General features: G+C 45.8%; 3 protein-coding genes across 6 annotated transcripts in view; all 3 read left to right on the forward strand.

The window, feature by feature from the left end:
- The window catches only part of LOC119459558 (uncharacterized), a 63,402-nt gene extending 54,206 nt beyond the window's left edge, over positions 1–9,196 (forward strand). Inside the window, exons 2-4 of one of the 2 annotated variants that reach the window (XM_037721269.2) lie at positions 5,765–5,936; positions 6,722–6,808; positions 8,556–9,196. In XM_037721269.2, the coding sequence (XP_037577197.1) occupies positions 6,736–6,808; positions 8,556–9,103 (621 nt within the window). In that variant the 5' untranslated portion in view covers positions 5,765–5,936; positions 6,722–6,735 and the 3' untranslated portion in view covers positions 9,104–9,196. The remainder of the gene's footprint in view (positions 1–5,764; positions 5,937–6,721; positions 6,809–8,555) is intronic. The other variant, XM_049670802.1, reaches the window with a different exon arrangement.
- The window catches only part of LOC119458159 (uncharacterized), a 96,763-nt gene extending 87,515 nt beyond the window's left edge, over positions 1–9,248 (forward strand). The window contains exon 4 of the mRNA XM_049670806.1: positions 9,116–9,248. The gene's annotated coding sequence lies outside the window, so the exon portion shown is untranslated. The remainder of the gene's footprint in view (positions 1–9,115) is intronic.
- Positions 9,249–15,282: 6,034 nt separating this feature from the next.
- The window catches only part of LOC119459559 (uncharacterized), a 41,422-nt gene continuing 36,651 nt past the window's right edge, over positions 15,283–20,053 (forward strand). For 2 of the 3 annotated variants that reach the window (XM_049670820.1, XM_049670819.1), the window contains exons 1-2: positions 15,500–15,642; positions 16,390–16,475. In XM_049670820.1, coding sequence (XP_049526777.1) covers positions 15,638–15,642; positions 16,390–16,475 — 91 coding nt within the window. In that variant the 5' untranslated portion in view covers positions 15,500–15,637. Of the gene's footprint in view, positions 15,643–16,389; positions 16,476–19,052; positions 19,802–20,053 lie in introns of those variants that run through there. The other variant, XM_037721271.2, reaches the window with a different exon arrangement.

Here is a 20,053-nt window from a genome sequence, read left to right on the forward strand (position 1 = left end):
CGGTCCGGGCTCGGGTATTTTGACGCGCGCCCGGGCCGGACTCGAACTTTCTGGTGGTGCGCATGTAGAGTGCAGCGAGTTATCCTCGCGCGTCTCTACTCTGATAAACTGTTGTCCCGGCGCAGCCGGAAGCAAGCAGTGCTTCTCCTGTGTAGTTCCCTTTTCTTCTTCCGTCGTATTTTGTGCTCTTTGAACAGAATGTAAAGACCGAAATCACCTCAACCCAAATGATGTCATTGTATTCCTTAATTAAACCAATGTAAAAAATGCTTTCAGCACGGTGCAAGCGCGTTCGCGACTTGCTGATTCTTCAAAGGCGAATTGCTAAAACGATGACTGGTAAGATACGATAATTCGTCACGCGGCTGATATATGGCGCTGCGTCCATCCATGATTGCACGCATGTTCTCAACCGGCCGCCTAGCAGCAGTGCATTACGCTGCACCATAGAGGAACGAGAAGCATTCTTTCTCCATTTATTCCATCCATGCGCTGCGCTCACGACCGGTCGTGGCTGCGTTTCGGCTGGAGTGTACTAGAATACGGTTGAGTGGGACGAACGGCTGTAGCGGCGCATGCTTTGCAGTGAGGCTCCCGACGTGGAAAAATACTGTGGCGGCGCTGCGATAGAAGTGGATTGGGCCGCATCAAGTTCGCGCCGTTGGAAACTGCTGGCGACACTGCTCGGCAGGGTCATTCGTACTACTTCGCGCGCTGGTATTTGCGTTCAGACCGCTCAAATGGTGTTCATAATTGCATTTGGCATGTATTTATTCCTTGCATTCTCTTCTCTATTTTATTTTTTTAATGCCGGCACGGTGATCTTTTTCGATCTCGGGCTGGTTTCCAGCCGGGCTCTCGCCGGTCTCGGGCCTAAGGTTAAGGGGTGGTGGGCCGGGCCGGGCGGGTAACGTAGATTATTTCCGGGCCCGGGCCGCACCCGGGTCTCGCCATAAACTTTTGGTCGGGCTCGGGCCGGCAGCCCAGCGTAAAAACGGGCCCGGGCCGGGCCCTGGCAGAAAAAATCGGCCCGTGCAGTGCTGTAGCAAGCGCTACGGCGCTTCCTGAAATTGACTGGCCTGTGTGAACGTCTGTGATCGGAACGCCTTTTCTGTTACCTATGCCTGTGTTTTTTTGTCTCTTTTTTTCTCTCTCTCTCTTTGCATTCTTTCCAACCCCTATATCCCCCACCACAGTGTAGGGTAGCAAACCGGAAACTGGCTTCTTGTTAACCTTCCTCCCTCACCCTCTCTCTCTCACTCTACTGGTTTCTTCGGAATGTTTTCCGTCGATGAAAATTGTTTCGAAAATCTACAGCATGAATGTAAGTTCTGACACTTGAGCCAATAAAGTTTGAAGGCATTTGTCTGAGTTTATCAGCTTCGAATGCTGTAAATTTCGCAACACTCTTTTGGCCAGCTTGGTTCTAGAACACAAAAAGGTGGTTCGCCACACCTGTTTTCTTTATTGTAGGTTTAACTAAGGAAATCGCACGGATGCGGGTGTTTTCTTTCGTCGTCCAATGGGGATCTCCTAAGGTTAGGCAGGTGCTACAATGGGAAAAGGAACTTTTTTCACTTGATTCATTATTGTTGAAGTGCTTTTCGTCTGTCATCTGGTTTCCTCGTCATCTCGTCTGTCTCTGGTGGTATTCCTTCGAACGTAGGCTTGTAGTAACATTAGTGACATCAGGTGCATTCCCGGAGTCGTTTCTCGGTACTAAATCATCCAAACGTGGGCCGGCATGAAGTTCCTTTTCTCCTTTTATTAGGTGAGTTGGGCACAATGCACATTACTTCCAACACCTTGTACTGCGATCTCTCACACCTGAAGACTTAATATCTTTTGCACTCCTTGATAGATGTTTTCTGGCAAACAACAACAAAATGCCCACGATGACTGCAAACAAATGTGCCAGAAGTTCCCCTATCAGGTGGGCAGCAAGCTGCGGCCCCGCCCTTGTCTCTGCACTCGCAGGTCACTCAGAAGTAGATCGCAATAAAACATATATGACAAATATAAAGCGCGGCAAACATTAAATTACTTCTCTAAGTCACTGCAGCGGCGCCGGGTAACGTAATATCTGAATTTCGAAGTGATAATGAATGGACAGCAGCAGGTGTGTTACTAGACCAAAAGTTGCTCCGAGCTCTATATATCGCGCATGGAAAGAGCTGCACTAGTGTTGTCTACAAGGCGATGCCTATTAACTCAAATGATCAAAGAAAGCAGCGCGGGCTTCATGTGACGAACTGTTAAGGTTGCAAACCTCATCAAACAAAATGTATCGAAAATTTCATGTTTGCCCCAAGAACTCATCAGAATGAGCTTTGATGCCGCAAGGTTGGATTAAAATAGTTGCCTGAAAGACGACAATCCTCAAAATCCTTAAATTCGACACGCTTTGATTTCAATATTGCCATTCACAAAAAATAACACTCTCCGATGCGTTGTTGATGGTGGAAAACCTTGGCATCTAAAGTGCGAACTTATAACAAGGCTCGTGATGATCTGGAGCTAAGATTTTTTAACTGACAACTCGGAAAATAAAGCCTTTAATCATAGATGTTTGTGCGTATTATATTGAACAATAAATGCCTCCAATGAGGAATAGCGTAACTTTGCGCCTTGTAGTTTGGTATTTGCGTCTGTGCGATAATTCCGTTCGGTGACAAAGTCTAGTTGCATGTCTCAAAGCAACAAATCATAGTTGATTCTTACGCTGCCATCAGCCAAGCGCTCATGGACAAGCGTGGAGCCCAACAAATTATGATCTTTGGATTCTGCCCAATCGCAAACTGCTCATTTTGATAGAAAGAATAAAATGAACCAATTGGCTTTTGCAATGCGTGATTAAAAATATATTCCAATGAAAATTGCACGTATTCCATGCAGCACTGGAAATTTAGCTTCTCCGGTGTTCAATACATTGTCATCATCGACGCCAAGCTTCCGATACTCAAAAACAGTACTAATAATGCAGTATGAGCAAGAAAAATGCTTTTATGGGCTGCATGGCTGCTCGATACATTGTGAACTAACCAAGGAAACGAGCATCGTAGTTTTAAAATAATGGGAATTATATGGCCCTTTTCGCGGAGCAGTTTGCTCTGAGGAACGAGATGGCGCTTTCGGCGGCGCGCCATAGGTTGCCTCAGTGAATGCGCACGAATACGAACCCGTTACTGCTTCTGCCCTGCTACTGTGCGACCAGCAGTCGGAAATGCTAATTGGGTGTTGGCTAATGCACTGTGCAAAATTTATGCTCCAAAATGTGTAACGATAAAGGCAAAACGTGTGCGGTAGTTCGCTGCAAAAATAGAGATTCACATATTAAGCAATGGAATCAACCTGTGTCGTCGCTGCTGCATAAGGACTACCTTTGTTGCCGGCCCTCGCGATGCACGGCTTTCCTCAAGGATCAAAAAAGATCATTCATCCGACAGCGCTGTATAGCTAACCTCCAATGAAAGGACTTCAACTCTTGAACTTCGGCACTTAAGAGAGAGTACCCCTCGTTACAAAAGGAAGTAGCGCGACTCACTGGCATAGTAAGCTTCTCGCACGTTATCTACACACATCCACGCCCTACTCGCACGCAATGTTGCGCCCACCCTGTCGCCAACGTATCAACAGTAAGTGAATGAAAGCACGCTTGAACCAATGTTCCGAAGCATCAGTGACGGCGACTACACCGGCAAGACACGAATGTTTGAAACTGAACCTTTGGTGACGGTCCACAGAGTAAGCGAAGCTGCCCGTTAAAGATCCCCAGGTGGTCCGAATTTCCGGAGTCCCCCACTACGGCGTGCCTCATAATCAGATCGTGGTTTTGGCACGTAAAACCCTATAATTTAATTTTTTAAGCGAAGGACTAGCGATAATGCGTCTTTGCTACAAACTACCGCAAAGTACAGAACATTTACATTCCAAGCTTTGTGCGCAGGAAGAACAAATCTACCGCAGCAGAGCACAACCGCGAGCGATTAGGCTGAAATTAAAAAAATGAGATAGTGGCCACACGGTGGAACTTTACTGAGTCAGAAACATGACAAGCCGCTGATTCAAAACGTTTGCCAAATAAAGAACGAAGAGCGCACTGATCTCGATTTTATATATTATCGAAAAGTTTGGACACCTTGGAATACATTTTACAGCGTAAGCTGTTATGGGCTCATTTCAATAGTCGTTTCTGGTCGCGATGATGCCATTGTCGGCGTCCGCCGCGTAACGGCTATCGCCGGAAACACGAAAAAGTACCCGATTCCCGTTGGGATCGAACCCGCGCCCACTGCGTGGGAGCCGGATAATCTACCACAGAGCCACGCAAGCGCTCGCTCTCGGGACATGGAAAATACCCTAAGGCAAACGTAGGGCGACATGACTCAAGCCTCCGCCAGTATGGTGGCGCCATCTAGTTAAGGTGCCTGCAAACGCGGCGCGCCCGACATGCAAGTTGTAGTTGTAAGGCTTGATCGGGCTCAACAGACTGCTCAGCAGAGCATTACAAGCTGCAGCTCGCCGTCGACGCCGGGCGGACAATTCAGATCGTTCTTGTCAAAACGAGGCGAACAGACTGCCGCAACGACCCTGTTGTGCGTGGTGCCCAAACTGGAGCTACTCTTGAGCCGCACCACCAGCTTACACTGTGACTGTGCTGCATGTGCCGCGCAGGCCTGTGACTTCTTTTTTAGCCCCACTTTTAGTACAAGCACCGTACACGCTGCTCGCGCCGTTTGGACAAGGCGTAATGAGCTATGAAAGCAATTACATGTCCTCTAAAGCTGTGGTCAAATCGTCGCGTCGTGCACAAAGCCACCGTCTACGATATGCATCGAAACGGAGGTTGTCTGCGCCGCACCGGCGTCGCGCTTGTATTGTAAACGCGGAGGCAACGGAGGCAGCTGAGGCAAGCGATGGACGGGACACCACGTGATCAAACATGACAGCGCCCACGGGAGCGCCGCGAAGAGGGTCAATATGATGCAAAGAACTTTCTGAAGTTTCTCACATTGGCAATGGAAGCTTGTTTGTCGGTTCATGTTTGGCTGAGCGCACTGAAAATAATCCTTCGGATCGACCACCTCAATGGCGTTGCAGTCTTGTTGCTTCGGTGGCTTCGAGGCTCTCAAGTGCTGAAATAAATATTGGGCTTGCGTTGCCCCCGTTTCTTGCATCAGGGAGAGTTAGGAGGAATGCCGATGTCCTCGACGATTAGCCCGTCATGTATCTCATACATACGATATCATGAAAAATCTACATTTGCACTTATACCTGGAGCTGTTCGCAAGGAGCATAACAGAGTTTTTATGCGAGTAAAGCGTAAAGGCACATTGGAGGATTGCACTGGCTGTAGTGTACGAAAATGTTGCAAAACACAGAACGTTGTTCACGTGCATTGCTTAACGGGCTTCATACAACACGGACTAGCACTTGCGAATAGATTTACACGTGCCAAAAATAACGCAAGGGATCCGTCCAATTAGTCGATGCAGATATCGGCCAGGGCAAACGCAGAATCAACATCCGGATTTAGCTCTGATAGCGGTAAAATAGCCGAGTGTGTTTCAGCGATTGGTATTTTACGCTGCAATTTCCGCGCGTCGTTGCCGTCTCAGCGCCGCGGTTAATAAGCTCCTTGTTCGAGCCAATAAAGGAGTGACGGAAGCAAAGGACATCATGAAACGTACCGTGAAGATTGCAAGCAGGGTCAAGCTCAATGTGGCGGTTGTTGCACGTTCGACACGACAAGAACTTATCAGAGGTCTGCAGACGCCCGTGAAGTTGTGCTTTATAAAGCTCTTCGGAACAGGCGTCGTTCAGAACTTCTCACACAGCGCCATTGCAAGGGCCAGGTAGCGTTCACCGAGGAAAGTCAAGTTACAGGACTAATACTCGCTCCAACGGCACTCTAGAAACAACGGTGCAACTAGAATGTAAGTCACTTTGTCCTTGCGCCACCATACATATTCGAACTATCTCCTTCAATTGTATCAGAAACGCGTTGTCTTGGAATTAAAATAAAGAAGACAAGTGGGCCTTCTTTATCATTTTTTTCAGATATAATAAGCAAGAAAACACGGAGAAACAGGCATTTTAGTTTTCCAGATTTGTGAAATATGTATTTGATTGCAAAATGTTTTAGTGCAACCGTGAAACAGAGCTTTCGGTGAGACGTTCACTGACTTCTGTGCAAAATATTACTCGTCTGTTTTCTTGAAGAGCACCGCATGAATTTTTTTTTTATTTTGCTGCATGTAACATTAAACTTGCAGCGGTTGTCTTTTTGAAGTCACGTGAGCACAGCAAAGCTGAAAAAATGTGTTCTCATAATCCATTGCACCACCAAATGGTACAATTGTTGTTTTAACCGCTGTTTATTGTTTTAACCATCATTCTTTTAACCGCTGATTAGGCACTCGGCTTCAATGTGTTCAACATGCTAACATCTATGTACTTTTTACTTTGTTAGAAGACTTACATTGTGCCCTGCATAAGGGGGTGAAATTCGGTACACATAACAAGAGTCAGCGTTCATGGTTGTTATAATTTCTGTGACGTGTATTGTTACACTATGAAGTACCGTAGCAGGGAGCGAAATAACTTGCAAAATTTACGAGATATTGCACCAGGTGCATTTCATGCTCTGTATTGTAATAATATTGTACGCACACTGCATTACGTTAATCTAACATTTCATAACCTCCGGATATATTTGCAGATTTATTAGAAAACATGGGGCCGGCGAAATTCCTTGCCGTCATCGCTTTTTTCTCTTCATACTGTGCTGCAATGGTCTACAGGACTGGTAAGCTGCCACCTTATTTTTTCGCGTGATTAAAATTGCTTAGTTATAAAATTTTGATCTCTATACTCCACGAAACCATACTTTTTTCGGATATAGTACCATTCTACAAAAAATATGCTTCACCTGCATTAAGAAAAATCTCCCCAGTTACTGTCTTTCAGCACACATAGAAATGCGCGGGTTTGCATACGACGCGATATTGATAATGAATGCCCGCAGGCCTTCTTCGTAGCCTGTGTTGTCTGTGATGGTTATTGTTCATAACTTACCGTTCACAGTCGGTGACCTGGTCTGTCTCTATGACAGAACCTTTGAGCACTTTCAGCAGTCTGCCCTTTCTTCCTAGTCTATAGACTTTATTACAGTGTTACTCAGAGGGAACCTGACGCGACCATGAATACAAGTTGTCTTAGGGGCCCTGTGGTGTTTTGGCGATTGCTGCTATGTGGGTATGGGGTGGTTTGCCTTTGATATGGATTGGCCGAACCGTTGTTGTTATATAATAAATGATGAGAAAGTGGGAAAACGAGCCATTGAAGGGCCGGCTGTCACATTTATTGAAAGTAAACTTTAATGTATGGCAATATTTCGAATAAAAAAACACAATAAAGGAAAACAAGAACGACAAAAGGAAAGAAAGATGGCGGATGAATAGCGTTACCTTATTGTGGTGTAGCCTGCTACACATATAGTCGAGAGCGCACTGTATCAACGACATGCGAGTGTTCAGTCAAAATGAGTCTTACCAAAACTATCTTGATGCGTGCATTCACGACGTGTATATTATAACACGGTTAATGCTAAACCGTATAAAATATTTGAAGCTCACGTGCACGTGTACGAAGTCACATAGTGAGCATGATCACAATGTGTCGGCTTTCAAATAGACTGTATAAAGTCACTGTCCATCAGAAAATGAACAGCTATGACAGCCTGTTCTTGTTTCTCGGGGCACGACCAGTGACCAAAGGTTTTTTCAACTGATAGAAGACGCTTATCCAGTAAAATCAAATGGCTGAGTAAGCTCTCTCACTTGTTGGTAGTTCTAGATACACGCATGAATTTACACTTGTTGATATTCAGTTCCATTAACCACGAGTTGCATATACCAAGGGTTAGGACGTATCTTTATAAGCACATACATCGACTATGCCTGGAGGGGATTTACACACCTTACGTCTTTCACAGAACTAAGATGCTACCAGCTGCTTGTACCCAGTGTAAAAATCTGGATTCGTAAGTTCCGCACCTGCTCATCGAGGGTCCACAATATTGAAAGTGAGAAACAATAATAGAAATCTGAAAATGATGTAATTAGTTTTGGAACGGCTATGCACAACATTAGGGATCGGCCCACCCAAGTGGCCGCGTTTCTACCAAAATGCTCGCCTTCGTGCACGGGATTCGTCGCCAGCGTGTCCCGGTTAACATTACGGTTACATAAGCTGCAGTTGCCGGACGCGTGAGAAGCATTCAGGGATCTTTGAATGCTGTCGCGTCCCCCTCTTAAAGGCGAAGCTTAAGCGTCCTCCAAGTTTTTGTAGCAGATACCTACGCATAGCTACTACCATATTCGAGAGATCTAACGATATAAGGATATACTTCGGCAATTCTTTGCCATCGTTCTCAGTCGGGCACATAAGTACTAGTGCTATGATGACGTCAATTTAGCGCAACGATTTGCCTTACAAGAAACGGTTTCGCTAGTGTGAGCTAACCGTGCCCCCTCTTACGTTTGGATTTACAGATGCTCCATGTGACTTCACGGACGTCCACCTAGACGAAGAAATACTCTCCGAGCTGCTCGACAAGCTTCCAGAAGGTTTTGAGTCCGGACCACAGGAGTTCCGCTCGGCGTTCCCTGGAATTGAGATTGGTGGACTCACTGTACATGGCTTGAGAAAACTCCGCCAATTCGGGCCCCCAATTCCTTATTGCGCCAAAGGAAGGCGCATGGTGCAAATGGACCTCTACAATGATGACCCGATATATTTCTCCGCGCCATGGAAGGCTTGCTCAGGCGATCGAGGACAGCTCATGCTTCGCTCCGCGTTCTTGCGGTTCACAGCCCAGTTTGCTATTGTCGAGTCCTCTGGTGAAGGCGTGAAGCTTGAATTCGAGCGTGCTCTTCCTGTTACAACGCAGAGCATCCGCGTTGGCGTCAAAGGAGCTGGACGTGGCCTGAACAACATTTTTCAAGTTCTGAGCGCACTCCTACCAAGCGTTGCTGAAGAATTTTGGAACGTGCAATTTTCGCATTATCTTGCCAGAGCCTTCCGTATGGCCCTTGAGTGAAATGTGCGTAAGGAAATATATCGGTGTCACCACACGAAACCTAAACCTAGACAGCCAATGAACACAAGCAGAACAGTGGTGAGCGTTTGTTGGAGTGTCATCCACACCTGGTATTTTTTCTCAATGCCTCATAAAATAAAAGATAAGCATAAGTGAAATAAAGTGAAATGAGCGAAATAACAAATTTCCCATTTTCCCCTTCCTTGGGGTGGGAGTGGGTCATCAGAAAGGAGAAATGGAACAGTTAGAACGAAACGCTGCTAGATGTTCTCAGCTGGCAAACACTGTACGCTGACGGGTCAACTTCGAACACGAAAAATTGCTGCCAATGCTTCGTTCCGCCTACTGATTGTGAGTCTGGCCGAGGTTGGCCATGTATGAATTTAACTTGTGTTACAGGTTCCATAATAGCTTTCCACTTGGCGAGCAAGACCAGATATTCAAGTGATTTGATTCTGATTGCACGCGAACTTGAAAACCTAGAATGAAATCAGGCAGGACCATTTTTCCCACAACACCGCTGTTCCATTCCTGCTGAAGCCAGGTCTTTCTATAAAACATCAATAATTACAGAAGCCCACATCATGTGCTTCGCACAATGGAGTCTTGATGCTGTTAACGGGACGGAGTTTGACGAACCTTCAACAGCGTTAGTTGGGAGCTCGAACCAGGTTGACCATTGCAGAGGGTACGGTAGGGATAAAGATGTGACGTAAAAAATTCGTAAGCATTGATTGTGATAGCAAATTAGTAGAGAGCCATACGAAGCATGGATAGTTGTTTACTGAACTCTATAAAGTTCTAAACATTTGCTTACTAACTAAATAGAAGAGCACGGTGTCACGCGTGCACAGATAAACATGAACACATCTCGCTCGATGAACACGGAAGTTCCCTGTGAAAATGCCGGGGTGAGAAAGCGCGCCAGCAGCAGCGGGCAAATTGACCTTCGCGCTGTCTCTCTTCTCGCTTCAACACGAACTGAACGTCGAAAGCACAGCGCATACGAAGCTACTGGCACTTGGCGCATGCTCTTTGTGCCCATCGCAGATCGCGTTCAAGAAACGGCGCCCACGCGGCCGCGCTGTGAGCAGCAGCCGACGGAATAGAACGCAACCCCCCCACCCCTCCCTCTCCCTCTCCATCACTTCACCCCCGTGCCTCGCGCGCGAAAGACCGCGCACTTCCGGCCCGCGTTCCTCCCTCGCGTGCGCTACATTGAGCCGCGATTGCCGGCTCATCCTCATACGTTTTTACCCGCACACACAGCGTACGGCGCGCGCCGATGGTTTTATTGCCATTGTGCTTTATTCGGAACCTCACGGCGACGACGACGACAGGAATGCGCTTGTAGTGTCCATATAATTGCAATTGCAATAATACAAAAAACAGAAGTTTAATACATCTTTACGGGTGAGCGGTGCACTCGAATAAGAAAATACATAACGTTCAGCGTGAGTTCACCTGCACGCGAGGGCATAGAAAATGTGTCTACACGTGGCGGCTTGCTGGCTCGCTTATAGCCTCCACAATCCGGGCATTCTACGCGACGGTCATGTCTGTTTGTCTTGACGAGCGTGACGGTGAAAAAGACCTCTTCGTGAAAAAAAAAGTTGCGGAATAGGACAAGAAAAGTTTTAGGTGCTGAAAACAGCTTTTCACGTAAGTGAAAAGCTGTTTATTGCAGTAAATTGGTTGTAAAAACAATATACTGCAATGGAAGGTGCTACTGGAAGGTGCTTGTTTTCATCCCAGGGAATCAAATATATTTCAATGTGTACCATTCTTAGGGTACCTCATGCACTTGCAGGGGACTATCTATCTATCTATCTATCTATCTATCTATCTATCTATCTATCTATCTATCTATCTATCTATCTATCCATGTCGGTATCTAACAGTTTTCCCGCCATCTTGTTCACTGGGTAGTCCATGGTCGAATGATTAGCGCACCGGGCTGCCGTGCGAAGTAACAGGGTTCCAAACCTTCCATCGGACGAACTCGGGTTACTAAGTACGTGCCAATGTGTACGTACGTGCCTCTCTTCAGCGTAGCTCTTTTCACGCCGATATGGGCCCCTGTAGATGCGCGACTGGGTAGGTACCACTTTTGGTAGAAACACCTTTGACGGTGACTTCGAGCACTGGATTCGGTTTGTGCTGATCTTCACTGAACCTCTTTGATACCAACTTGGGTCCCTGGGTATGTGCCAGTAGGTGTCTGCCACTCTTCAATGGACGACTTTATATGTGCGCTTGTAGACAACTGGCAGCTGGCTGCTGCCTAGTAGATCACTGGGCTTCTTCCGCTGGTCCTCTGCCCATTCATGCACCTCAGAATGGATGTCCCAATGTGACTGAAGGGGTATTAAAGCCTAAATACACTTGTGTAGCATTTCACCGTGCATAGACAAGACATCAGCATTTTGCCCCAGATAAGCATCAATACAGCAATTTCTCTCTCGGGACATAAACAGCTAAAAGCAACAGGTGCCGAGGCTGTGCTAAAATATCATCTGCTACTGCTCCTACCTTGCTAACTCAAACAGGCTTCACGCAAGTTAGATTTATATATTGCGTTGCGTGTGTGTGTAGGTTTAATTATCTCAGAAAGTTTGGTGGTTTCAGTATAGCGGACATGTCGCAAACTCATGACAGTGTTGCACGTCATATAATCTCGGCTACTTGATACAGGAAAAAAAAAAGAATACGCCCTATGTGCAAGGCGTTAATCGTTAGCCGCGTGATTTCACCGGCGACTGTTTCGTGACTGTTAGATGTTAAAATCGAGTGCGCCTAAGAGCCGAAGACGCAGAAAGGGTCATGATATGCGAAGGCTAAAAGTACGTCCGCACTAGCGACAAAAACGCGCGCGACACGCTCTTCGCGGCGAGCGATGCTGTCGCGAACGACAAGATTCACGAAAAGCGGCAGCAGCACGCTGAAACTGCTCGAATGGGTGCGATACCCATATTTCGCGGCAGCCGCGGAACAAGCACCTATCAGAAGCGAGCCGCGCAGTTGTGGCGCCACCTGTCTCACAAGGAAATAATTATAATGCATAATGCAGTGACAAGCATGCCGTAAAATCTCAGAGGACATGTCCAGCCAATGCGGCCGTTTCCGTTAACCCTTCCCATACCGCCGAGAAAGAAGTGGCCTCGCAATGGAAGCTTTTTTGGAGAGAGACCGCGCGCATCTCTGTTTGTATACATCTATGACGAATCCAACATCGATTTTAAGGACAACGAGCTGCGCGCAGGCGGGGAAGCAGTGTGTGTGTGCCTCGCCCTCAGTGTCCCTGTAGCGCCATATCGGGCTCACCGGAAGCCTTCTCGTCTGCTTTCTGGCACGTCGGCGTCACACAAGAACCAATTATTAATATTGTTGTGAAGAAGAGGAAGGAGAAGTGCACTTGCGTCTGTCACTGTGCGCGCCATTAGCGTTCGTGGACTGCCTCGATTGCGTGAGACGTGATTGTTTAATAAATCGTCCTATCTCAATATAATCTTCACAATCACAAGTAGCTCCTCGTCTGTATCGAGATACCTGAGCGTGACCGGCAGTGAAGCAAAGAAACACAAACACCTCCGATGAAAGACGAAATTGGCTGAACGGAAAGCGCGTTTTCACGAGAAGTATCGAATGGAACGAGACAACTCGGGCTGCCAAGAGTCGCTGCCGCGTCCCGCAAAATGCGAGTGTGAACGTGCCCGTGCGCATCTGCCACGCTTACGCTCGCCGCGCTCGGTATGTAGCGCGCGTTTTAAGCGAAAGTATATACAATGAATCCTCATAAACATAAAGAAGAATCAGCATGTCTGTGCAGGGGAACGCGAAACTATGGAAATGCAAGAAAAATAAAAAACTCCGCAAAAATACGCAGACAAACCGAAAAAAACTTGATGCCATTTCAGCACTCCAACACGCATCAGTAGTTATCCTTGCCCTAAATCTACAGAATGATGGTTTCTGCTCTTGGAACTCTGGGCAGGGACCCTTGACGGTCATGGCGCCCGAGTTAGTAGATGAGGGTTCATGAGGGCTCATAATCTCATGTACTAACGTTATCAGGGCTAGTCCTACCCAGATGCTTCAATGCTAATGAAAATGCACGGAATATGGTGCCCGTGGCAGCCTAATTAGTTTAGCACCTAACGCCTTAGATGTGGGTGTGGCTCTCACCTATGGCGAGGTGTTTTTACAGCGTGGGCTGTTATGGGATCATTCCAATAGCTGTTTCAGTCGGCGATGTTGTCCGCCACATCCACGGGTGTCCGTCGCAGCTATCGCCTGGCATGAGAAAAAAAAATACCCGGTACACGACGGGATCGAATGCGGGCCCGCTGTGTGGGAGTTAGCTAGTCTCCAACTGAGTCACGCCAGCGCTTGCTATCTCGCACTGGAAACATGTATTATACACGCGTCTAACCGCACAAGGAGACACGTGATGTTACATGCATGCAATGTAGCGTTGATACGTGCACACTTTGCATTGTAGCTGCATATTATTACACCAGGTGGCAAGCTATATAGCAGTTTCATAGGCTGCGGTATAAGGTAGGTAGAGAAAGTTTGAGGAAGAAAAATAGGAATAAGGAGATGTAGTAGAAATGCGAGAATGGAAAAAAAAAGTCACCGCCCAAGCACTCCGTACAGATAATTAATCAGCGAAGCTGAAACGTGCGGCCCCGGTGTGTACCAGTGGGTTAATCCCGACGCTGTATTGAAGTGTTTCTCAATTATTGGTTGATTGTTTGTGTTTCTAGTGGAACGCAAGCGCCAATGGCGGTCGATGCTACTAACCACGACGCCGAGCTAACTCGAGATATCGAAAGCATGCGACAACGGCGAGCCGAGGAGGCGGCGTTGCGGGCAGAGTAGCATCAACGTGGCAATGGCGGGAACGCGTTCACTGGGGCCAACGCCCGCTTTCGGCGGGAGTTTCTCAAGCAGCACTTTGGCTTCGGCTGCGACGAAATGTCCATGTTGAAATCGCAAAGTGGAACGCAAGCGCCAAGGTACTGCGCATTGCTAACCACGACACCGAGCTAACTCGAGATATTCAAAGCATGCGAAAACGGTGAGCCGAGGAGACGGCGTTGTGGGCAGAGCGCGTGTTTGAGTACGACGCAGAGAACGACGTCACTAACGGCGCTGCCAATGGCGCGCGCGCTTGGGTGCGACGTAGAGAATGACGCAACTGACGGCGCAGCCAATGGACACCTTTAGAGAAACACGTGGCGAACAGTTTTTCGTTTCGCCTAGCCATATACCGCTTTCGCTGTAGCACCTTTAGTGAGCCTCAACTATGCCGCAGCCGTGGCTTTAGGGAAGCGTGCTCGTCTCGCACCGTGGAGGCACGGGCTCAATTACCGCCCAGGCCGAAACTTACGAAATTTTCTTTTCAAAGCCACTAATTACTTCGTTCACAGGAACCTCCCAGATAAATGTGACGTCGATTCGAGCATCTTTAGACCGCGTTGGCCATAGTTTCGCCAAGGTGACTGCAAGTTCACAGAAACACTGCAAGGTCATCGCCAAGGGCACCACCAACATAGACACCTAAGGCTTTCGCCTTAAAAGCGCATCAAGTTATTAAAAATTCGTAACCGCTAAGCCGCCGTTCTGCTGGCAGTGTTGAATATTTACCTTCAGGCCTTGTGGTCAACAGACTCGTCTTATGTGATTCTTCTTAAATAATAAATTTAGGTCGATATGGGCGGAGGTAAATCTACGAGGTTTAGGTTCTGTTCGTCAATCTTGCGAATTCGTCTCTTGTCAGCTGCTCGATAGAGGACTCAAGATGACAACATATAAGCGCAGTAGCCGAGCGTTAGCTGCTTGATGCCACACTGATACATCATTCTTATATAACAATGCGAATATATCTGAAAACATTATAACCGGACTTCTTATGTTCGTTTATGAACGTATTCGTCAGGAGCACGACTTAATTATAATCGTGCTTGTTCAGAATAACTGCATGCCAGGAACCCAATGCATAAAGAGGGCACTGTGCTATTGCGCCACTGTGGTCACTGCTAAAGAACATGAGGCAATCGTAAACACATATAAAAATATATGAGTAGGAATAAAAGCACACAATCCGTCCAATTATTTCTCTGAAAAAGCGCTTCGGATGAGACAGAATAAACATCCGGATTTAGCAGTGATAACAAATTACGAAAGTTCTCACGGCGGTTGCTTGTCGGAGCAATCATCGCGCGTCTAAGGAGCTGCAGCGGCGCGGTCAATAAGCCTTTGCTCGAGCAACCTAGCTAATGAGCAACGAAAGCCGACCGGATTTCATGGAACACACAGTTAAGATTACAAAGGACGCCACTTCCGATATGCCGCAACACGAACTTCTCGGTGCGGGCAAGGTTTCCTGAGTGTTATGCTCTATATAGCTTTACGATAGGCCACAAGCTGCAGAATCTTTCTGTTGCAGACGCTGCGGGCGTTTGCCTTTCGAGGGAGACCATCACACTTGAAAACTTGTACCGTAATACTCGGTTTGACGGTGTGGCAATGAAGTAAGTCAATTTGATCATTTATAACTGGGCGTTTTGAAACAATTGATTTCCGCTTCCTTTGAAATAGAATTGATCTCACTCTAAAGAACAAAAAAACATCCTTTTGTAAAACAAGCACCAGTAGTTTTAGGCTATTTAAGTGCTGGAAACATACTTTTATCAGCGATGATCTTTTCAGCAATACGTTTATGATCATAAAACAATTTATTTACTTTTGACAAAGCGCTCGTGTACACACGGGATCCCTTGCCACTGCGAAATAGATTAGCTGTCTCTTCTGCATGATCAACTATCTCCTTATTCGGCATAAAAAAGCTCAGCCGTACTAGTCACATTTGAAATGTTTATTAAAATGAAATGACGCGCTAGAAACATTGCCACTTTTTACGCTTTGTTGCATTAGATGTAAAGAAAGTTAGCCTCTTCTAGCTAAATATTCCTATTTGGACCAAGTATGATTGTTCTATAAATCAAAAAAAATTCTTCGGGCTACATTGGGTGTATCCTACATCGACGATGTGAGTTAACCTTACGATCAGCTCGTGAGTTTCGGAATCGCGAGACGCTAGATTTATTATTGTGTTACCAAATATGTCATTGTTGGATAAGTGTAACTTTACGATTCTACTTTTTCCAGTTTGATAGTGTATTAGCGGGATGAACGTACACGCCATATATGACACAAGGGTAGCGGTTCGAAAGGTCACTGATGTAGCATGGCAAATCTTGTGAACGTCTACCTTACAGGAAGTACGTGAAGATGGGGCCAGCGACAATTCTTGCTGTTGTCGCCTATTTGACACCATCTTGTGCTGCAACGCTCTATGGGGCAGGTAAGGCGATGTTTGCAGTTATTTTCGCATAGGCTTACCTTTGGTTGCGATAGGTGGAGCGGCCATTAGCAGCTGTTGTATTTCAAGTGACGGTGGATAAGCGTACATAGCAGCTTAAGCCGACCTAACGCGAAGGTGACTTATAATAGCACGCAAGAATCATCATTTGCCTGTTTTAGTCCCTGCCCATAGTAATGCGACTGATTTACAAGTGACGAGGAAAGATTAAAATCTGGGTCAGGCAGAAAGGGACACCTGAAGACACACAAGTCTGAAGTTGGTGCTTTGCACTTGCTCGTTAAGCTTTGACCCGGGTCACTGACGCTGAGAACAGTTAGTGCTAACATATTACACTAGTCATACGCAACACTTGAGAATAGCTCACGCGTATTTATACAAAATTCATGAATCATGTCTTTTGCCCTTGTGAAATAAAATAGTTTGACTCTAGGTGTTGGTTGTTCCCCTTGTACATCATCTCATTTCTGAAGCCGTTAATAAATTACAGCACATTAAATTTCACAAACATACGTGGGTTGCTGCAACCGTGAAAGTGCATGAGAACACTGTAGAGATGATACTGCTAGAATGTCAGTTTTTACGAAAAAATACTTTGAGTTCGGAGCTTTCACCAAACATCGCTCGTCCCATTGGCCCCTGAAGCATATGGTCATTAAGGTCATGTTTAGCATCGTATTCTATAATACACCGCCCCCCCCCCCCAAAAAAAAGTGTAAACGCATGCATATTTAAAATAACCTAGAACGGTTTATTCAACTGTTCGCGAACAACGGTGGTCTGAGCTTAGGTTTAATGGAAGTATTTCGACAAAGGAAATTGTTCTTGCTGGAGGAAACACTGCTTTTCATCTGCCAATGGTCAGGAGCATAAGCAGCTGCAAAAATAACTTAGGGTAGAATTCCACCACGATGCTATCGAAATAAGCGAATGGCCGAAACACTTCGTGTAGAGGTGCGTACTGCTGCCGGGTTCCTCTCTCGCGCTTCTCTCTCGACATGTTGCAGCATAAAGGGGCCCAGTCGCGAAGTACGGGCGAGTGTTCAGAGAGTAAACCATGGTGTTCGCTGGGGTGTGCGAACACTCTGATTTACTTCCTCCCTCCTCACGGGCATCGAGGCCGCATCAGGCTGAAGGTGTTGGGCTGTTGTGCTTGAGGAGTCCGAACGACGGGGATAGAATTCCGCTAAGTAACATACTTTTTGTAAATAAAGAGCGCCGTGAGCGAGGTTAGACCCACATTTTACTTTTCAATGCCTTCTGAATTGGCTCACATTTTTAGGCTGCATAATGTTCGGGATTGGCGATCATTTTAGACTGCAGTGTTTTCGAGATCGGCCGTTATATTGGGATAAATATATAGCTGGAACGAAAACAGTTAATGCGAGAGAGAGAAAGGAAGCGAATCTTTGCAAAAAGTAGACAAGATTGTGGACATTAGCGTTAACTAATCAAGGATGCCTTGTATAGTTCATGCGGTGGCCTAAAACATTTTAACAATATGATAATGTCGAAAGATTGTGCTTCTTTGATCAGGTAAATACTTTTGTTTCTTTCAAACTACTGCATGTGGTTGTTATACGGTGCGATATTTTTTTTGTTTTTCGAAATATTTAGGCATCGCCTATTCCAGATAGCCTATTCTAGTCTTTGAGCAGCAAGATTCAGAAATATATTCAGATATTCAGAATGGTGGACATTACTTGCAGGAGAAATCGAAACACATATTCAACTAAGTATAAAAATAATGAACTCCTTATTTACCTTACGTCAAATATTGCAGTTAAATAACTGTAGCCTGTATGTTTGAAGATGTATTCACTTTGAATGAATATCCAGAATGACACCAGTTTTTATAAATGCGCTAGCAAGATCGCCGTAAAACTGCACTGTTGTTCCCCTCACTTTTTTTAACGGAACCTTCTTTTATGATTTCAAGCACAAAAGTAACTTAAACATCAGTCTTTAATTCCAGACATTAGAAAAGAATATATCGAAACTGGTGTATTCCTGGAGATACGTCTTGTAAGCTCACCGGCTACAATTTTTAAATGACAATATGGGCCGTAATGCAATTAATTGGAACGTTATTTCGAGAACGTTGGTTAATTGGTCGAATACGTATGTGTTTCGATTTCTCCGGCTAATAATGCCCAGCATAACGAACAATGCAGCTCAAGGACAAGAATTATGCTATCTGTCACAGAAGATTTTTTTAAATTCTCGGAACAAAAACATGATCACCCTATAAATAAATGACGCTCTTGTTTATTTTCCTATTTGACAGCTGACAAAAATATGAAATTTTCATCCCTTTCTCATCAAAAAGCTCAATCCTTCAGCAAGAAATCTGATTTTTATGATAACGGTGAAAGCATACAAGGATGATGGTGATGTAGTGACTGATAACTTTTCCTCGCTTGCATACAAATTACTATTGTGCTCCTGTTCTGCTCACTAAAACATCACAACGATTCTCCAGTAAAGGCACCTTTTTTCATATCATATGATCATCAAAATCATATCGATTCTGCCGCAAAACACCATTTTATTGCACAGATTCTATATGTGATTTCTCCTGGCCTCCGTCTGGACAACGAAATTGCCCGAGTGCTGGCCAGGATCCCTGAAAATCTTGGGCATGGTCCGCAGAAGCTTCAGCCGTACTTGCCTGGACTTGAAGTGGGTGGATTCACCACTAAAGGCCTGAACAAACTCCGTCTGCACGGACCCCTGTTTCCGCACTGCATCAACGGAAGTCGCATGCTACAAGTAGACTTCGTCAATGATGGAGACATCGTCTTATCGTTGCCATGGAAGGCTTGCTCAGGGCACGAAGGCCGCTTCAGCCTTCGCGCCATGTTCTCCCGGTTCACCGCTCAGTTCCGCTTGCTCGAGTCTCCTGACGAAGGAGTAAAGCTTGAACTGATGGGTCGCATTGTTCCTGTCGCAACAGAAGGCCTCCGCTTTATCGTCGATGGTGCCGGTACCGAGGTGCGCTCCGCTGTTGAAGTCCTGAGCGCACTCTTCCCTAGCATAGTCAATGAATTTTGGTACTGGGAGTTCTCTCTTGCATTTTATAGAGCCTTGCGTAAAGCCATCGAGTGAATGATGTTACAGACAAAATTAAAAGTCACTACACAAAAACGTTACGTGGCACACTTCGCTGAAGCTCACGCCATAATTATATGATTGCCCACTCTGCCCTATTGTACTACAATAAATATAACAAAGTGTACATGGATTTGTGAAACCTCCTGTGAATTTGGATCACAACAATTGTTGCTGACGTGAATAAAGCGAGTTGTATCGGTATTTTGAATGGTTTGGTGAAATGCAGAAGTATCTGCGAGAAGTTGGACATTACCTTAAGGAACTAGACACGTCTTTACGCAAAACAGAATAGAGGTGGCAGGCAAGCAGATAAATTGTCTAAATAAAACGAAATCCGTATTTAAGTTTTTGCAACAGTGTGATTAGAAGGTATAAAAGACGTTATAACCGAGCTTGAAAAATATCCCGAAGAAGTAGATTACTCAATAATCTACATTTCGAGCAAA

The sequence above is a fragment of the Dermacentor silvarum genome, chromosome 7, assembly GCF_013339745.2.
Source record: "Dermacentor silvarum isolate Dsil-2018 chromosome 7, BIME_Dsil_1.4, whole genome shotgun sequence".
Taxonomy (NCBI): Eukaryota; Metazoa; Arthropoda; class Arachnida; order Ixodida; family Ixodidae; genus Dermacentor; species Dermacentor silvarum.